Source organism: Anabrus simplex, chromosome 1, assembly GCF_040414725.1.
Source record: "Anabrus simplex isolate iqAnaSimp1 chromosome 1, ASM4041472v1, whole genome shotgun sequence".
Taxonomy (NCBI): domain Eukaryota; kingdom Metazoa; phylum Arthropoda; class Insecta; order Orthoptera; family Tettigoniidae; genus Anabrus; species Anabrus simplex.
The window spans coordinates 328,311,637-328,327,509 of record NC_090265.1 but is presented as its reverse complement, the minus strand read 5'-3'; the positions used below and the strand labels follow the sequence as shown (position 1 = coordinate 328,327,509).

The 15,873-nt window shown below is 36.4% G+C and overlaps 1 protein-coding gene across 1 annotated transcript in view; it reads right to left on the bottom strand.

Moving 5' to 3' along the window:
• Window positions 1-3,128: 3,128 nt before the first annotated feature.
• The window catches only part of cno (adherens junction formation factor afadin), a 1,322,290-nt gene continuing 1,309,545 nt past the window's right edge, over window positions 3,129-15,873 (bottom strand). The window contains exon 32 of the mRNA XM_067134851.2: window positions 3,129-8,050. Within this exon, the coding sequence (XP_066990952.2) occupies window positions 7,831-8,050 (220 nt within the window). The 3' untranslated portion in view covers window positions 3,129-7,830. The remainder of the gene's footprint in view (window positions 8,051-15,873) is intronic.

The window sequence follows — 15,873 nt, the reverse complement described above, 5'->3', positions numbered from 1 at the left end:
TTATGTTGATTTCTTTTTCTTTGATGGAGTTGTTGGATATTTGAATTTAATGTTAGTTGTCTTGCCAACATATTTCACGTGTATTATAAAAGCTTGTCATTATGAATTATCAGAACCAACAAAAGTTAGGGACTTTGGACATTTACAGTCAATGATTATATTCATAATAATAATAATGTTATTTGTTTTACGTCCCACCAACTACTTTTTAAGGTCTTCGGAGACGCCGAGGTGCCGGAATTTAGTCCCGCAGGAGTTCTTTTACGTGCCAGTAAATCTACCGACACGGGGCTGTCGTATTTGAGCACCTTCAAATACCACCGGACTGAGCCAGGATCGAACCTGCCAAGTTGGGGTTAGAAGGCCAGCGCCTTAACCGTCTGAGCCACTCAGCCCGGCAATGATTATATTCAATTTTAACTACAGTAGATATTCAGTCATGTTGCTATTTCAATTATTTTGTAACTAAGTTTCATTAAAATGATATTCATTAAAACGGAATATCCTTCCAAAGTAAACAAATAATTCTCGGAATTCTTATTCATAGACTAAGTTTAGTATAATAGTGTGGTATTGTCTTAAGTCGTTGTTGAATATGCACTCTCATATATCAGTCAGATCTCAAAGTCTAACAGTGGGACAATGTGACTGAACTCGTTGAACTCGCTCGTCCCTTGAGTGGATTTTCTTGCATCTCCACGTGACACCAACCGTGGCATAGTATTAATAACTTGAACCCTTAACTTGGAATTCGTGTAAGGTCACATTGTATTTCCAGAACAATGTTGAGCGATGAATGTTTTGTGTCATTCTGAAATGTTACACGACTTATTGCTTCACTGTTGACTTGTCCAGCGTTCAGTAGGAATTTTTCTAGAAACGGAGAGAAATTTTCAAAAAAGGAAGTTACTTCATTTATTTTGATATAATTAATGTGTAAATGGTTTATTAGATGAGACCAGTGATAGGAGTAGGATGAGTGAACACAAAAAGTCAAGTAAAAGGTCAAATACCATGTCAAGATAATGTGTAAAATGGAATTGTAATGTTACTTACTTTCTTGTTCAAAATTTTATGTAGGGTAGTGGTGTAATCCTAATGGAGTACTGTGTGATTTGAGGTGTTCCATGCTACCGCAGACTTCTATTTAACTATGTTTACCTATGATCGCCCAAAAACTGAAATAAATTATTATAAAAATAATAAGGGAAGTGCATAAAATTGAATGGTGATAAGTTGAATTACCACTGAAGAGCGTATTAGATATTATCAGTATTTTTTTTTAAATCTCTGCTATTTGCTTTACGTCGCACCGACACAGATAGGTCTTATGGCAACGATGGGATAGGAAAGGTTTTGGGAATGGGAAGGGAGCGGCTGTGGTGAAGGTGAAAAAGGGAAACCATGGAAAACTATCTTCAGGGCTGCCGACAGTGGAGTCCGAACCCACTATATCCCGGATGCAAGCTCACAGCTGCGTGGTCCTAACTGCATGGCCAACTCGCCCGGTCCAATCAGTAATTTAAAGCCCATAATTTAGAATATTTAAATTTAATAAATTTATAATTTAACAGTTCAATGAGGGAATGATAGAAGGCTAACATGAATAAACTTATAATTTAGATAATGATTGAATCAGAAAATCAAGCCCTAGGAGTCAGAAGAATTAATTAAGTCATTAACTAATTACTTGTTGTAAGACTTATTTTTCAAAATATGGCGTAAAATTTTAGATTAGTATGTCCATCAAGATAGATGAAATTTAAGTTATGCTGAGCATTAATTTCAATGAGGTCTGTTGACAGATGTGTAACAAGGGTTTTGTGCGAGGTTGTTTCGGTCGGATTGAGATTTACTCCAGCAAATGAAGGGAGGGATATAATTTTTTATCAGAAACTTGAAACCATGCTTGTTGTTTTCTTTTCACCATTCTGGTTTTGTTGATCATGCTTTACTTCAATAAAGTTTGAATTTTATTTTGTGTTACAAGAATAGGTGTTCCTTGAGTTGTCCTTTTCTTTTTTATAAGTACGCTTGGACAACTTAAGTCTCTTTTTTCTACAAGTGAGAACTGTAGTCAACGTATGTAGAAATCCAAATTCCCTTTGCCAGTTTCAGGTGCAATAAATTTTGCCATGGAAGATCATTATGACAGGGGATTAATATGTGTCTTCTACTAAGGACCTATCACCAGACTTGCGAATTCATCATCACCAGCAAAATGGAAAGGCACCATTAAATGGGACACAATGCCTCAGTCTGACGGCGATATCCTGAGGAGTAGAGAAGACAACAAATCACACATACAGAAATCAAGACATCTATATTTATTAGTAAATTTATAAATTGTTCCTGCATCTTTTCTTTAGAGGTAGAATTTATAGTCCATGTTAGAATATTAGTGGATAACCTCTCTATTGTGTAATTGGAGGTGTCCCATGCTACCGTTGTCATTTAAACTATGTTTATCTACGATCACCCACAAACCGTGTGGGTATTTAATTTTAGTGGATGTTAATAAATCAATTATGATTTTGGGTGGAATAGAGATGTATGTTGACCACGAGGTGTCTTCTAGAATTTTCCTTGTTATCTGTGTGACAATTTAATAAGTGGATAATAATAATAATTCCTAGACATTAAAATGAGATTTTTCAGGAATTTGAACAGTTGAAATGTTGAGATTAATTATGCCATCGTCTGACTAGTATGGGCACAATATATAGATTGCCTATCATAGAAAAATAAAACTACATAGCAATATGTGTTTACCACTTGCTCTTCCCACTGCATTTGCAGCAACTTTGGTGCTAAAACTAGGAAAGTCCAAACATTCAAATCTCTACAAAATTCGATGCATTTGATCAAATGTCATCATAATATATCAGTGTATTTGTAAGCAAACTTTGGGTTATCAAACGATCAAACTGCTTTATAAACATTTACAAGTTGTAGGTAGTTTTTTTATCTTTTTCTCTTCAATTTCTGAAAAATGTATGATGGGAACCCAATTCTAATGTAAATCTTCACAATCAAATCCTTGTCAAGGATGATAATGAAATATGTTATTTTAGGAAGATATTTTGGACTTGGACCAATAGCAAGGAAAATAACCAATAAAACTGAAAGTATCTTTATTTTCTTGTCTTCTCATAAAACTAAACTGCCATTATCTATACACAAAAATGGTATTTTGCCTTTACATAGATACATGAAAAATAACTATTTACATATTTTTGGAGGGATTATCAAAAATTTTACAATAGGTTTAATACATATTTGTTTTATAACTATTTATTAAGATTTAATAAACAAATCTGAAAAATAAATGTGATCAACTTAACTAGCTATAAACCAATATATTGTCTTGTATTCTCATATTTATAGCTGATTCCTCAGCTGCCTTATTCATTTCCTCGACAAACTTCTAACAATGTTCGACAAAAGTAAAGGATTCGTAAATTAAAATGATTTGCCATAGATCTCCTTCTCATGGTTAAAACGTAAATTCATGAAAGTTTCTACAAAAGATTTTGAGAAAAAGAGAAAAGGCTAGTCTGGTGATAACACAGAAAAAAATATCACATAAATATACCTTTGTATATCATAACATTTCATAAAATTAATATACTGTATTTAGTGATACAAAGCTTGATTGACGATTTGAAGAAAGTAGAAGAAATGCGCACAAGAACGAAATATAAATTAACTATCATATTTCCTGATGATAAATATGAAAAGAAAATACAAATGATTATATAAAATTCACTAATTTTCATAAGTTGCATTGCAAGGGCTTAGGCAACAAACTGATCTTTCACTATATCAATGATGAAGGATTTCTCTTAATGTACCTAGGGCCTATTTTTTCTCAGTACACATACATATATATCTATCACAGTCCTAACCTGATAATGTAGTGATATCCATATGTATTTTCCCTTCAGTTTTTTATCACTGTGCATGAAATGATTTTCCAATCATTATAAATACTAACTTGCGATGTTGGTAAACATTTGAAATGGACTCTTTTAACTATATACAGTCAATGCTATTCTTATTTCTATTGAAAGTCTATATAAAATAATTAAAATTAATATTTGAATAGCAAGCATTTTTTCAAACACCATAGCTGTAATACTCAGTTTTGATATTGTTCAAAAACAAAAATACAAATGTACAAAATTTAAATGTTCCCTTGCCATAAAGAAAAAAAAAGAGAAAAAAAATCATCTGTATATTATAAACAAAAATGTGAACATCTAACTGGACGAAAACATAAAACAGTGTCCAATCAATAACAATTACTATGTGAGTAACTTTACAAATATTAAGCGTGATACATAACACTCATATTCTTTCATCCTCTGCATCTTTCTTTCATCTAGTCTAACTCCAGTCTACAAATTCTACATGAAGGCCTCTTATATCTTGAAATACCAAGAAAAGTGATGCAGTTCATTAGTCACTAAACATAAAAAGAGAATGTATAGAAGAAATGTGTGGAAAGTAATGTACACAGGAAATATACAATGAAACTAAGAATTATACTGAATGAATTATTGAATTGTTTCAGAGTACAAAGTTTTCAACCAAACTAGATATTTTGAAAAGATTTTTTTCCTATCTTAGTACACTCCCATTTTTTCTTATTGTGTTGAAAGATAATACAGGTATTACAATCAGAACACAAAGAGGAAGATTTTTTAAGTAGATCTGCCACACACTTGGTGTTATTTCAGATTGTTATAAAAGTTAACCAATGAGAATGACTACTGTACAACAGCATTTCCCAGACTTCTGCAAGTCAAGGAAATAATACAAGTTTGTCATTATTTTAATGAAGAAGGGAAGGTAACAGTTACCAAGAGGTGTCACCAGGGGGCAGATAGCACCAGGAACATCTGATAACTGAATTTAGTCCACCCAGAAAAAATTCCTAGTTCTCTCTCCAAAGGCCCCTGCTTCATGAATTGTTACTTTTTAGTTTGGTCACCAAACAATTTATCAGCACCTTTATGTAAATAAATGTACATATATTCTTTTGAAATTCTAACTATATATGTTGAACATCACATTAAACCAGGTAATATTTTCATATTAATATAACAATTTTGTAATTCATTTAAATTTGTATCACAAAACATATACTAAACTCTTTGTTAATACAATACCAATTCCTACAATGTTATAACACTTTTTCTGTAGTATTTCAAAATTACAAATAAGTACATAAGTTAGGATTGTTGGTGAAGGTGAACAACACCCATGAATAAAACAATATGAAAAATTAATTATCCCAGTCATTATTAAAATGTGATGTAAATGTGTACAAATTCATTACGAAATTTCTGAATGTTGAGCTTTGAAAGCTCATGTAATTTTTTATAAAAGTAGATAAAAAATTAATGCTATTTTGTCCTCTTTAATTTTCTTTTAAACTAAACAATTTGGGTCAAGACCATAGTATTGTGATTCATGAACCAAAGGTTAACTGAAAATGCACATATCACTGACTGATCAGATCAAATAAAATGGTATAACCAGTTAATTAAAAACCACATAAAAATCTTCTACAACAAAAACTACCATGTTAAGAAGAATCTCTTGAGAACTGATAGTTTTAAATGCATTGCAATGCACCTCCTTGCACAGTAGACATGCAAGATTAAAAACTGAAAGTTCACGGTAAAATGTATTTAAAACTAATGCCAACAAAGAAATATAGAGAAAAATCGTTACACTCTAAGAGGTTATTAACAAACCTCCTCTCCATAAAAGAATAGCCAATTTTATAAAAATTTGTCGGAAGAGAATTTTGTTATGGCCACAATATTTTGAAATAATCATTAAAATATTGAACTGCTCCCAAGTACAGAAACAAATTCTCAATAATAAAATAACAGTAATAATGTTATTGTTTTTAATGTCCCATTAACTACTGTACTTTTATGGTTTTCAGAGATGTCACCCATACTCAAGCACAGTTGAATACCATCGGACTGAGCCGTGTTCCAACTCGCCAACCTGAGCTCAGAGAAAGCATTCGACCACCTGAGCCATTCACAGCCTGGGTATGGTAAAGTCAATACTTTCAATAAGGAACTCAGAAATGACATGTGCATTTTCTCTATCACTTTAGAAGGCAATGCCAAAATAAAGGTTTATCAAAAGGAAGTAGCCACTATTACCAAATGGAATAAGTTGCACATGAATAACCACAAATTAAAAAAATAAAAAAAATCCCTGGCTTATTTCACAACACACAGAAAAATATACGTGAAGTCGATAAACAGCAGAGATTTCATTAATGACATAAAAATACTTTGAGTTAAATAATTTTACATTTAGTGGATTGGCTATACAGCAGTGACTCTCATCCTACTTACTTCCCAACCTATGCAGCCTTCTAGGAGCAAGGTTCTATACAGAATTAATATAACCTGAAACTACAACTAAATCCAGGTACAAGTGCACAAGTCATATCTAATAATGTGTATTAGGTACAAAATATGAGTATTTCCTTTTATATTAAACCCATGTTATTGACAAATAATGACATCATTGTTTCAGCCAAGTATGTTCCTGATAGCAGCTGAAAATTACCACTTTTGTCCAGCTGAATTGTTAGATCCTTGCACACAGAACTTTTTATGAAGTCTGTTAAACTTAACTTCAATGAGATGCTGCTAAAGAAATAACATTCTTTGTGATGATATTATTATTTTGCTTGTATCTGTCAGAAAATATTTCAAATATATATTTCAAAAGAAACCTGGTGCAATAACAAAAACCTGTGGAGCCCTTTAGAAATGTATGTCTATGTTAGAAACGGAACAATTTTTCAAAGAAGAAATAATTAGACTGTTCTAACTCAATTATACAGGGCAGATAGTAAGGATAGCACGGGTATTAACAAATTATTACTTCTTCAACTTACCCCCATTTATTTCTGGGTTTGTTGGGGCCACCCAGGCTCACTTTGGTTTTGGCCGGGTGTTCAAAGGCTGAATGCCCTTCCTGATGCCACATGGTTTACGAGATGGAAATCTCAACCCAGGATCGGCCAGGATTCAAACCTCAGCCTTCTGGGTGGAAATCCAGCAGCTAAGCCACTGAGCTAATCATGCCCCCCTCCCATCAGGTATTAAGCTCTTCTTATGACTTAAAAACATCCAAAAAAATTATTGTAGATTACAAAAAAAGATAAATCAATAATTCAACAGTGAACTTTTCAATTCTCTCAACCAGTTACCATGGCTAGGATATTTTCAATATTTTCCTTTTTTACATTTCTTCAAATAAGACTGCATTTACATGCAAAACAAGTGCTCCAATATTTCTCTATTTTCTTTTTCAGTATATAAACCTTATCTTATAAAGTCCAAACATATATAAATAAATCAATCTAACTTGTGCTAGCCCACTTCATTTCTATTGTCATAACTTTAAGGATTTGCATGTTTTTCAAGTCACTTGTTCGTTCCTTTCCAATACTTATCCATTCAAGATTTTGTGGAGTTTCATACTGCTCTCTTCTAACATTAAAATCACTACTTTTTCCACTCACCCACACACATCAATGCTTCACTGAACACAATGCTCTCTGAATAAATTGGTGTTAACAGTTTAACTAAGATAGGCATTTTGAAATGCATAACATTTTATTTACAATATTATATTTGTAACATTTCATAAAAGTTCTTTTCACTTTCCAATATTTTTCCACAGTCTTAATAAAGTTTTTCTCATATTTTGTTAAAACTGAACGATCATAGTTTGTTTTTATTTTTCATAAATCTTAAGCTCAATAACCTCACCTCAATGACATTAATTGTCATTGTTATTAAGTCCACTAGCTTGGCCAAGGTTGTCAATGTCCCTCTGGGCTCGTGAGATTTTCACTTTTTCTTTGGGAGTTCCATCTTCTCCAGTCTCCATGGCAAACATTTTCATCTTTTCTTTGAAGCTAAGTTTTTCTGGAAGCTGGCCTGACCTATTGGACATAAGCTTCTGATGTTGTGCAGCCAGCATTCGTGTCCGAGGATCCCTATAGAACAAAGAGTAAATATAACATACAAAAGCACGATAAGAGGTCACCCCTTCAGCTAAGTGGGTTAACTAATCATCTATAAAGCAAAAGGGTGCTGTCCAGTCTAAGGCAGTAATTTGAAAAAGTAATCCTGAAGCCTATTCCAACAATCAGTGGAACATGTGATGATATTCTATGTAATTTTCTGGTTAAAAATGCTCATTGTGTTATTAAGATCATAAGAGTATTTTCAGCCAAGTGGATTTCCTGGAACATCTGAAGAAGAATCAATGTTACAAGATGATCTAGAGAATATTGCAGTACTGTTATGATCTGATGGTTCATGTTTGTGCGTTACTGTAGTCACGTTCTAGTTCGTGAACCATGGGCAACGGCTGAGTGGCGTAGTAAGTGGTCCTGAGAGTCGGGATACCAGTTGTTATGGAATGGGAGTGGGCATCTCGGACATATTCTGAGTCATGGCCCTCCTTGTGCTCAGGCGGCTAGGACTATACAATTCACCGGTGGTCCACAACCTGTTAGAGGAGAGATCCTCACTTGGACTATGTGCAAGTAGGGTAGCATCCTGCTTCATGAATTTACCGAGCTCAGAACATTTTAAGTAAGCCTCGGACCTATGGGAGTAATGGAGTCCCACTCCCATTTGACAGGCGAGGGACTCCTTGGAAACAACTTGGCGAACGAAATGGAATTCGATGGGGAGCTATCAATATTAATGGGGCTTATGGAAGAAAGAAGGTAGAACTGGCTGAGTCAGCAAAGAGGATGCATCTGGATGTGCTAGGAGTAAGTGATATTTGGTTAAGGGGAGATAATGAGGAAGAGATAGGAGATTATAAAGTGTACTTGACGGGTGTTAGAAAGGGAAGGGCAGAGTCTGGGGTAGGGCTCTTTATCAGGAATACCATTGCACGCAACATAGTTTCTGTTAGGCACGTAAATGAGCTAATGATGTGGGTAGATTTGTTAGTTGGAGGAATTAGGACAAGAATTGTTTCCGTGTATTCACCATGTGAGGGTGCAGATGAGGATGAAGTTGACAAGTTTTATGAAGCATTGAGTGACATCGTGGTCAGGGTCATCAGCAAGGATAGAATAGTACTAATGGGCGATTTCAATGCGAGAGTTGGGAATAGAACTGAAGGATACGAAAGGGTGATTGGTAAATGTGGGGAAGATATGGAAGCTAATGGGAATGGGAAGCGTTTGCTGGACTTCTGTGCTAGTATGGGTTTAGCAGTTACGAATACATTCTTCAAGCATAAGGCTATTCACTGCTACACATGGGAGGCTAGGGGTACCAGATCCATAATAGACTATATCTTAACAATCCCCGGCATGACAAATTTGTCACATGACTTTCAGATGTTATCAGAAGCTATAATACATCTCTTTTATTCTTAATGCCCAGAGTAGCACATTTGTCACACAGTCGTGAACACACTCTGGTGGATATTTTCTTCAACTGTGGTCCGGGAAGAATAAAAGAGATGTATTATAGCTAGGGGCCGTATTTTTTGGTAATAGCGATACGCACGAAATTTTTCATATCTTCTTTCTAGCCTATATATGACCTTGTAGGTACCGTACCGTAATATATTTTAGCGAAATGAACTCTCGAAATATCGCAAAATCTGATTTATTATGCAAATCGTGCAAATAATCACGAAATATACCCCACTTGGTATGAAAAATGCGAAATCGTATCGGAAAAGATCTCCAATAAACGTTTAAATGCTTCTGAGAACTTGACTATAGTAGTTTCCTTCTCAGTTGATTGATAGCGCTGTATATTCTCTACACAAATGCACACAAAGCGATGAGCCCTGTCCCCTGTGTATCGGAGGTATGTGTATTCAGTTCCGCGATCTCTAAGGCAATCATTAAAAATCGATATCTGTTATCGATTACAGCAAATAGTGTTGTGTTCGTAGCAAGATCGGTTATAGATACAGCAGTGGTCATTATACTCTTTCGGAGTGAGAGTTCGCCACTTATGAAACTTTATCAGCAAATGTCCAGCATTTAAGTACAAAAATGCTGAAAACTAAAGTCACAACAGTTTTTCCGAGGGCCGAGGAATACAACAGTGAGGCCTTCTATGTATTTGATGCTGCAAGAAATATTCTAATGTGTAAATACTGTAATGTTTGCATTACGTGAAAACGAAGAGATACGTGCGATAAATACTGTAGAGAATCAGAAACACACAAAAAGAAGAAGAATGAAGCAAATGAACATGATTTTATGCGGCAAATAACAATCGGCAATACTTTATACATTGCAAAGGAGTTGAAAAGTGGTAGAGAGCAATTTGTAATAGACACAACAAAAGCATTCATATAAACCAGCATTTCTATAGAAAAACTGGATAATCCTGGCATGAGGACATGGATGAATATAAAAGGAAAGATAAATAATACCGACTTTATTATAAAATATGACGATATTAGTAGGCCTATTGTAAATCAATCACACCGAGCTCGATAGCTGCAGTCGCTTAAGTGCGGCCAGTATCCAGTAATCGGGAGATAGTGGGTTTGAGCCCCACTGTCGGCAGCCCTGAAGATGGTTTTCTGTGATTTCCCATTTTCACACCAGGCAAATGCCGGGGCTGTACCTTCATTAAGGCCTTTCCTATTCTATCGTCGCCGTAAGACATATCTGTGCCGGTGCGACGTAAAGCAAAAAAAAAATTTAAAAAAATAAAAAAAATATAAAAAATCGCCTGGTTGAGTTGTAATAATGTTATTGTTTTTACGTCCCACTAACTACTTTTACGGTTTTTGGAGACGCCGAGATGTCGGAATGTTGTCCCACAGTAGTTCTTTACGCGCCAATAAAACTAGTAACACGGGGCTGACGTATTTGAGCACCGGACTGAGCCAGGATTGAACCTACCAACTTGGGCTCAGAAAGCCAACGCCTTAACTGTTTGAGTTACTCATCCCCGGCTGGGCAGCACCAGCCTATCCATAAATATTCTCCAGGGATATATGGCTTTGCAAAATGCAGTGAAAGCACGTCTGATAGAAGAGAAGAAAGAAGAGATTGTTAGTGAAGTTTTAGGAGGTTCGATAGAAGACCACAGTAAATTTGCACCAAGCGTTCGCAAGCATTATGGTTTCCGACGTCTAATGTGGTCAGTGAAAGGGGCTGCTTTGTTTACAAAAATATACTTTCTGACTGTCGCACAACTCTGAATCCTGATAATGTTGAAACCATGCGTAGTTTTTACTTTGGAGACAAGTCATTCAAAATGTAAAAACGTGTAGAACCAAACGAAACCCCACGGCACTTAACGCCCTGAAAGGGCCTTGACCTGCCCAGTGACCGCTGCTCAGCCTGAAGGCCTGCAGATTACGAGGGGTCGTGTGGTCAGCACGACGCATCCTCTCAGCCGTTATTCTGGACTTTCGAGACCGGGGCCGCCATCTCACCATCAGATAGCTTCCCATTTCTAATCAGGTAGGCTGAGTGGACCTCGAACCAGCCCTCAGGTTGAGAGAAAAATCCCTGACCTGGCCGCGAATCGAACCCGGGGCCTCCTGGCGAGAGGCAGGCACGCAACCCCTACACCACATGACCGGCAAAAAAGTGTAGGCTATGTATAAATTCCTAACTTCCGCCTAACTTCGTTTCGAGGTTTCAGTGATTTATATAGGCCTACCGGTATTTATTTCTATAACATGTTGTATATTTGGTTGTTCTAAGGTTTAATAACAATTTAATACATTACAAGTGTTCACTTTAAAACCCCTAATCACAAAATTAGTTAGATTTACCCCATACCATAAGGAATATTTCACAAGAAACATCGATCAGTATGACAATTTATTTCAAGAAATACCTACCGAAATCAACAGTTTTATTTCACCAAAAAATAAGGCCCTTAATTATAGCTTCTGATAGCATCTGAAAGTCGTGTGACAAATTTGTCACGCCAGGCATTATAGGGTTAACAGACTTTGAATTCAGGAAATCTGTTAGGAATGTACGAGTTTTTTGCGGGTTTTTTGATGATACAGACCACTATCTGATCTGTAGTGAACTAAGTATCTCTAAGCCTAGGGTAGAGAAGGTGAAATCTGTCTGCAAACGAATACGAGTAGAAAATCTCCAGGATGAAGAAATTAGACAGAAGTACATAGATATGATTAGTGAGAAGTTTCGAACAGTAGACGGTAAGCAGGTTCAGGATATAGAAAGTGAATGGGTGGCATACAGGGATGCTGTAGTAGAAACAGCAAGGGAATGCCTACGAACAACTGTGTGTAAAGACGGGAAAAGGCGAACATCTTGGTGGAATGATGAAGTGAGAGCAGCCTGTAAACATGAAAAGAAGGTTTATCAGAAATGGCTCCAAACAAGGGCCGAGGCAGACAGGGATTTGTACATAGATGAAAGAAACAGAGTGAAACAAATAGCTGTTGAATCCAAAAAGAAGTCATGGGAAGATTTTGGTAATAACCTGGAAAGGCTAGGTCAAGCAGCAGGGAAACCTTTCTGGACAGTAATAAAGAATCTTAGGAAGGGAGGGAAAAAGGAAATGAACAGTGTTTTGAGTAATTCAGGTGAACTCATAATAGATCCCAGGGAATCACTGGAGAGGTGGAGGGAAAATTTTGAACATCTTCTCAATGTAAAAGGAAATCATCATGGTGGTGTTGCAAACAGCCAAGCTCATGGGGAGGAGGAAAATTATGTTGGTGAAATTATGCTTGAGGAAGTGGAAAGGATGGTAAATAAACTCCATTGTCATAAGGCAGCAGTAATAGATGAAATTAGACCTGAAATGGTGAAGTATAGTGGGAAGGCAGGGATGAAATGGCTTCATAGAGTAGTAAAATTAGCATGGAGTATTGGTAAGGTACCTTCAGATTGGACAAAAGCAGTAATTGCACCTATCTATAAGCAAGGGAACAGGAAGGATTGCAACAACTATAGAGGTATCTCATTGATTAGTATACCGGGCAAAGTATTCACTGGCATCTTGGAAGGTAGGGTGCGATCAGTCGTTGAGAGGAAGTTGGATGAAAACCAGTGTGGTTTCAGACCACAGAGAGGCTGTCAGGATCAGATTTTCAGTATGCGCCAGGTAATTGAAAAATGCTACGAGAGGAATAGGCAGTTGTGTTTATATTTCGTAGATCTACAGAAAGCATATGACAGGGTACCGAGGGAAAAGATGTTCACTATACTGGGGCACTATGGAATTAAAGGTAGATTATTAAAATAAATCAAAGGCATTTATGTTGACAATTGGGCTTCAGTGAGAATTGATGGTAGAATGAGTTCTTGGTTCAGGGTACTTACAGGGGTTAGACAAGGCTGTAATCTTTCACCTTTGCTGTTCGTAGTTTACATGGATCATCTGCTGAAAGGTATAAAATGGCAGGAAGGGATTCAGTTAGGTGGAAATGTAGTAAACAGTTTGGCCTATGCTGACGACTTGGTCTTAATGGCAGACTGTGCCGAAAGCCTGCAGTCTAATATCTTGGAACTTGAAAATAGGTGCAATGAGTATGGTATGAAAATTAGCCTCTCGAAGACTAAACTGATGTCAGTAGGTAAGACATTCAACAGAACTGAATGTCAGATTGGTGATACAAAGCTAGAACAGGTCGATAATTTCAAGTATTTAGGTTGTGTGTTCTCCCAGGATGGTAATATAGTAAGTGAGATTGAATCAAGGTGTAGTAAAGCTAATGCAGTGAGCTCGCAGTTGCGATCAGCAGTATTCTGTAAGAAGGAAGTCAACCAGACGAAACTATCTTTACATCGGTCTATTTTCAGAACAACTTTGCTTTACGGGAGCGAAAGTTGGGTGGACTCAGGATATCTTATTCATAAGTTAGAAGTAACAGACTTGAAAGTAGCAAGAATGATTGCTGGTACAAACAGGTGGGAACAATGGCAGGAGGGTATACTCGGCATGATGAGATAAAGGCTAATTTAGGAATGAACTTGATGGATGAAGCTTGTCGTATAAACCGGCTTCGGTGGTGGGGTCATGTGAGGCGAATGGAGGAGGACAGGTTACCTAGGAGAATAATGGACTCTGTTATGGAGGGTAAGAGAAGTAGAGGGAGACCAAGACGACGATGGTTAGACTCGGTTTCTAACGATTTAAAGATAAGAGGTATAGAACTAAATTAAGCCATAACACTAGTTGCAAATCGAGGATTGTGGTGACGTTTAGTAAATTCTCAGAGGCTTGCAGACTGAACGCTGAAAGGCATAACAGTCTATAATGATAATGTATGTATGTATGTATGTATGTATGTATGTATGTATGTATGTATGTATGTATGTATGTATGTATGTTATGATCTGAATGAAGAAGAAATTAACACCAAGAGGTTAACAGGATTTAATTCAAGGTATGATCCCCTCAGTGACCATTTAAATTACAACATAGCTCAGATTAACTTTTAATGTTTACAGAAGAGATTCAAAAGAAAGCAGTTTACCATGACTGATTTTATATTTTGCTAATAGTAATGAAGAAGAGACATGTCACATTTTTGAGACAGGATGACAAAAAACTTCTTGCAAGGGTTGTTTCAGGATGCAATGATAACTAGTGTTGTGGTTACTTCAGAAACTCTGTGCTAAAAAGTTTGAGACAGTAGTTCAAAGACTCATTTAGCACAAATCCTAAGTTAATGGTACAATTATTAGTTCATGAGAAATAGGCCATTTATTTTTAGGTGTCTAGTTGTCAGTCACTTGGCCTCCTGTGCGCACTTATTCCTTCTGTTATGCATCAAATCACAGCAGAAAACCATTCCTATCACATGATTACCTTCATAAACCCAGGAAATGCTTTTTTTTTTTTTTCCTGCTTTCTCTCGTAATCTGCAGGCCTTCCGGCTGAACAGTGGTCGCTTGGTAGGCCATCACCCTTTGGGGCTGTTGTGCCATGGGGTTTGGTTTAAATGGATAAATCAACACAGTTGTGTGTGAAAGCAACAACGCAGTATGCCAAGTCACAATTCTTTAATTGTTGGGAAAGCAGAATGAGGAGGGCTGCTCAAAGTGTGCAAATAACATTTCATTTCCCAGGATATATAAGATAGTGGAAATTAGAATATAAAAGTATTCTGCAAAACTATCAGGTCATATCAAGTTCTCTTGCACTAATTCAGTGATATACAGTAAAACCTTGATTAACTCGATTAACTGTTCTGTATATTATCTGTTGCCCCCCCCACCCAAAATAAAATAAAATTTAAAAGCAATGTACAGTCGCTCCAAAACTGAATGAGCGTACTCTTGGTGTCAATGATGATGATGATGATGATGATGATGATAATAATAATAATGTTATTGGTTTTACGTCCCACTAACCACATTGACAGTTTTCAGAGACGGTGAGGTGCCAAAATTTTGTCTCGCAGAAGTTCTTTTACGTGCCAGTAAATCTACCGACACGAGGCTGACATATTTGAGCACTTTCAAATACCACCGGACTGAGCTAGGATCGAACCTGCCAAGTTGGGCTCACAAGGCAATCGCCTCAACCGTCTGAGCCACTCAGCCCGGCTCTTGATGTCAAGGTATCTTGATATAGTATTCTGTTTTGGAGCGACTGTACATCGACTCTCCGACTCCTGAGTCCACGATCATAACATACAGTAACTACTGTACGTACACGTGCATAGACCGGCAATTGGCATTGGAGACATGACTTCATACATTTTTTTACTACGTAATTTTATGTTGTGTAAAATTATTTAACTTTTAACTGTTACAAAAGAAGAGGGATGCTATTCAAATTCAACAGTCACAAACTTTATTATCCATTCCATTGTTGA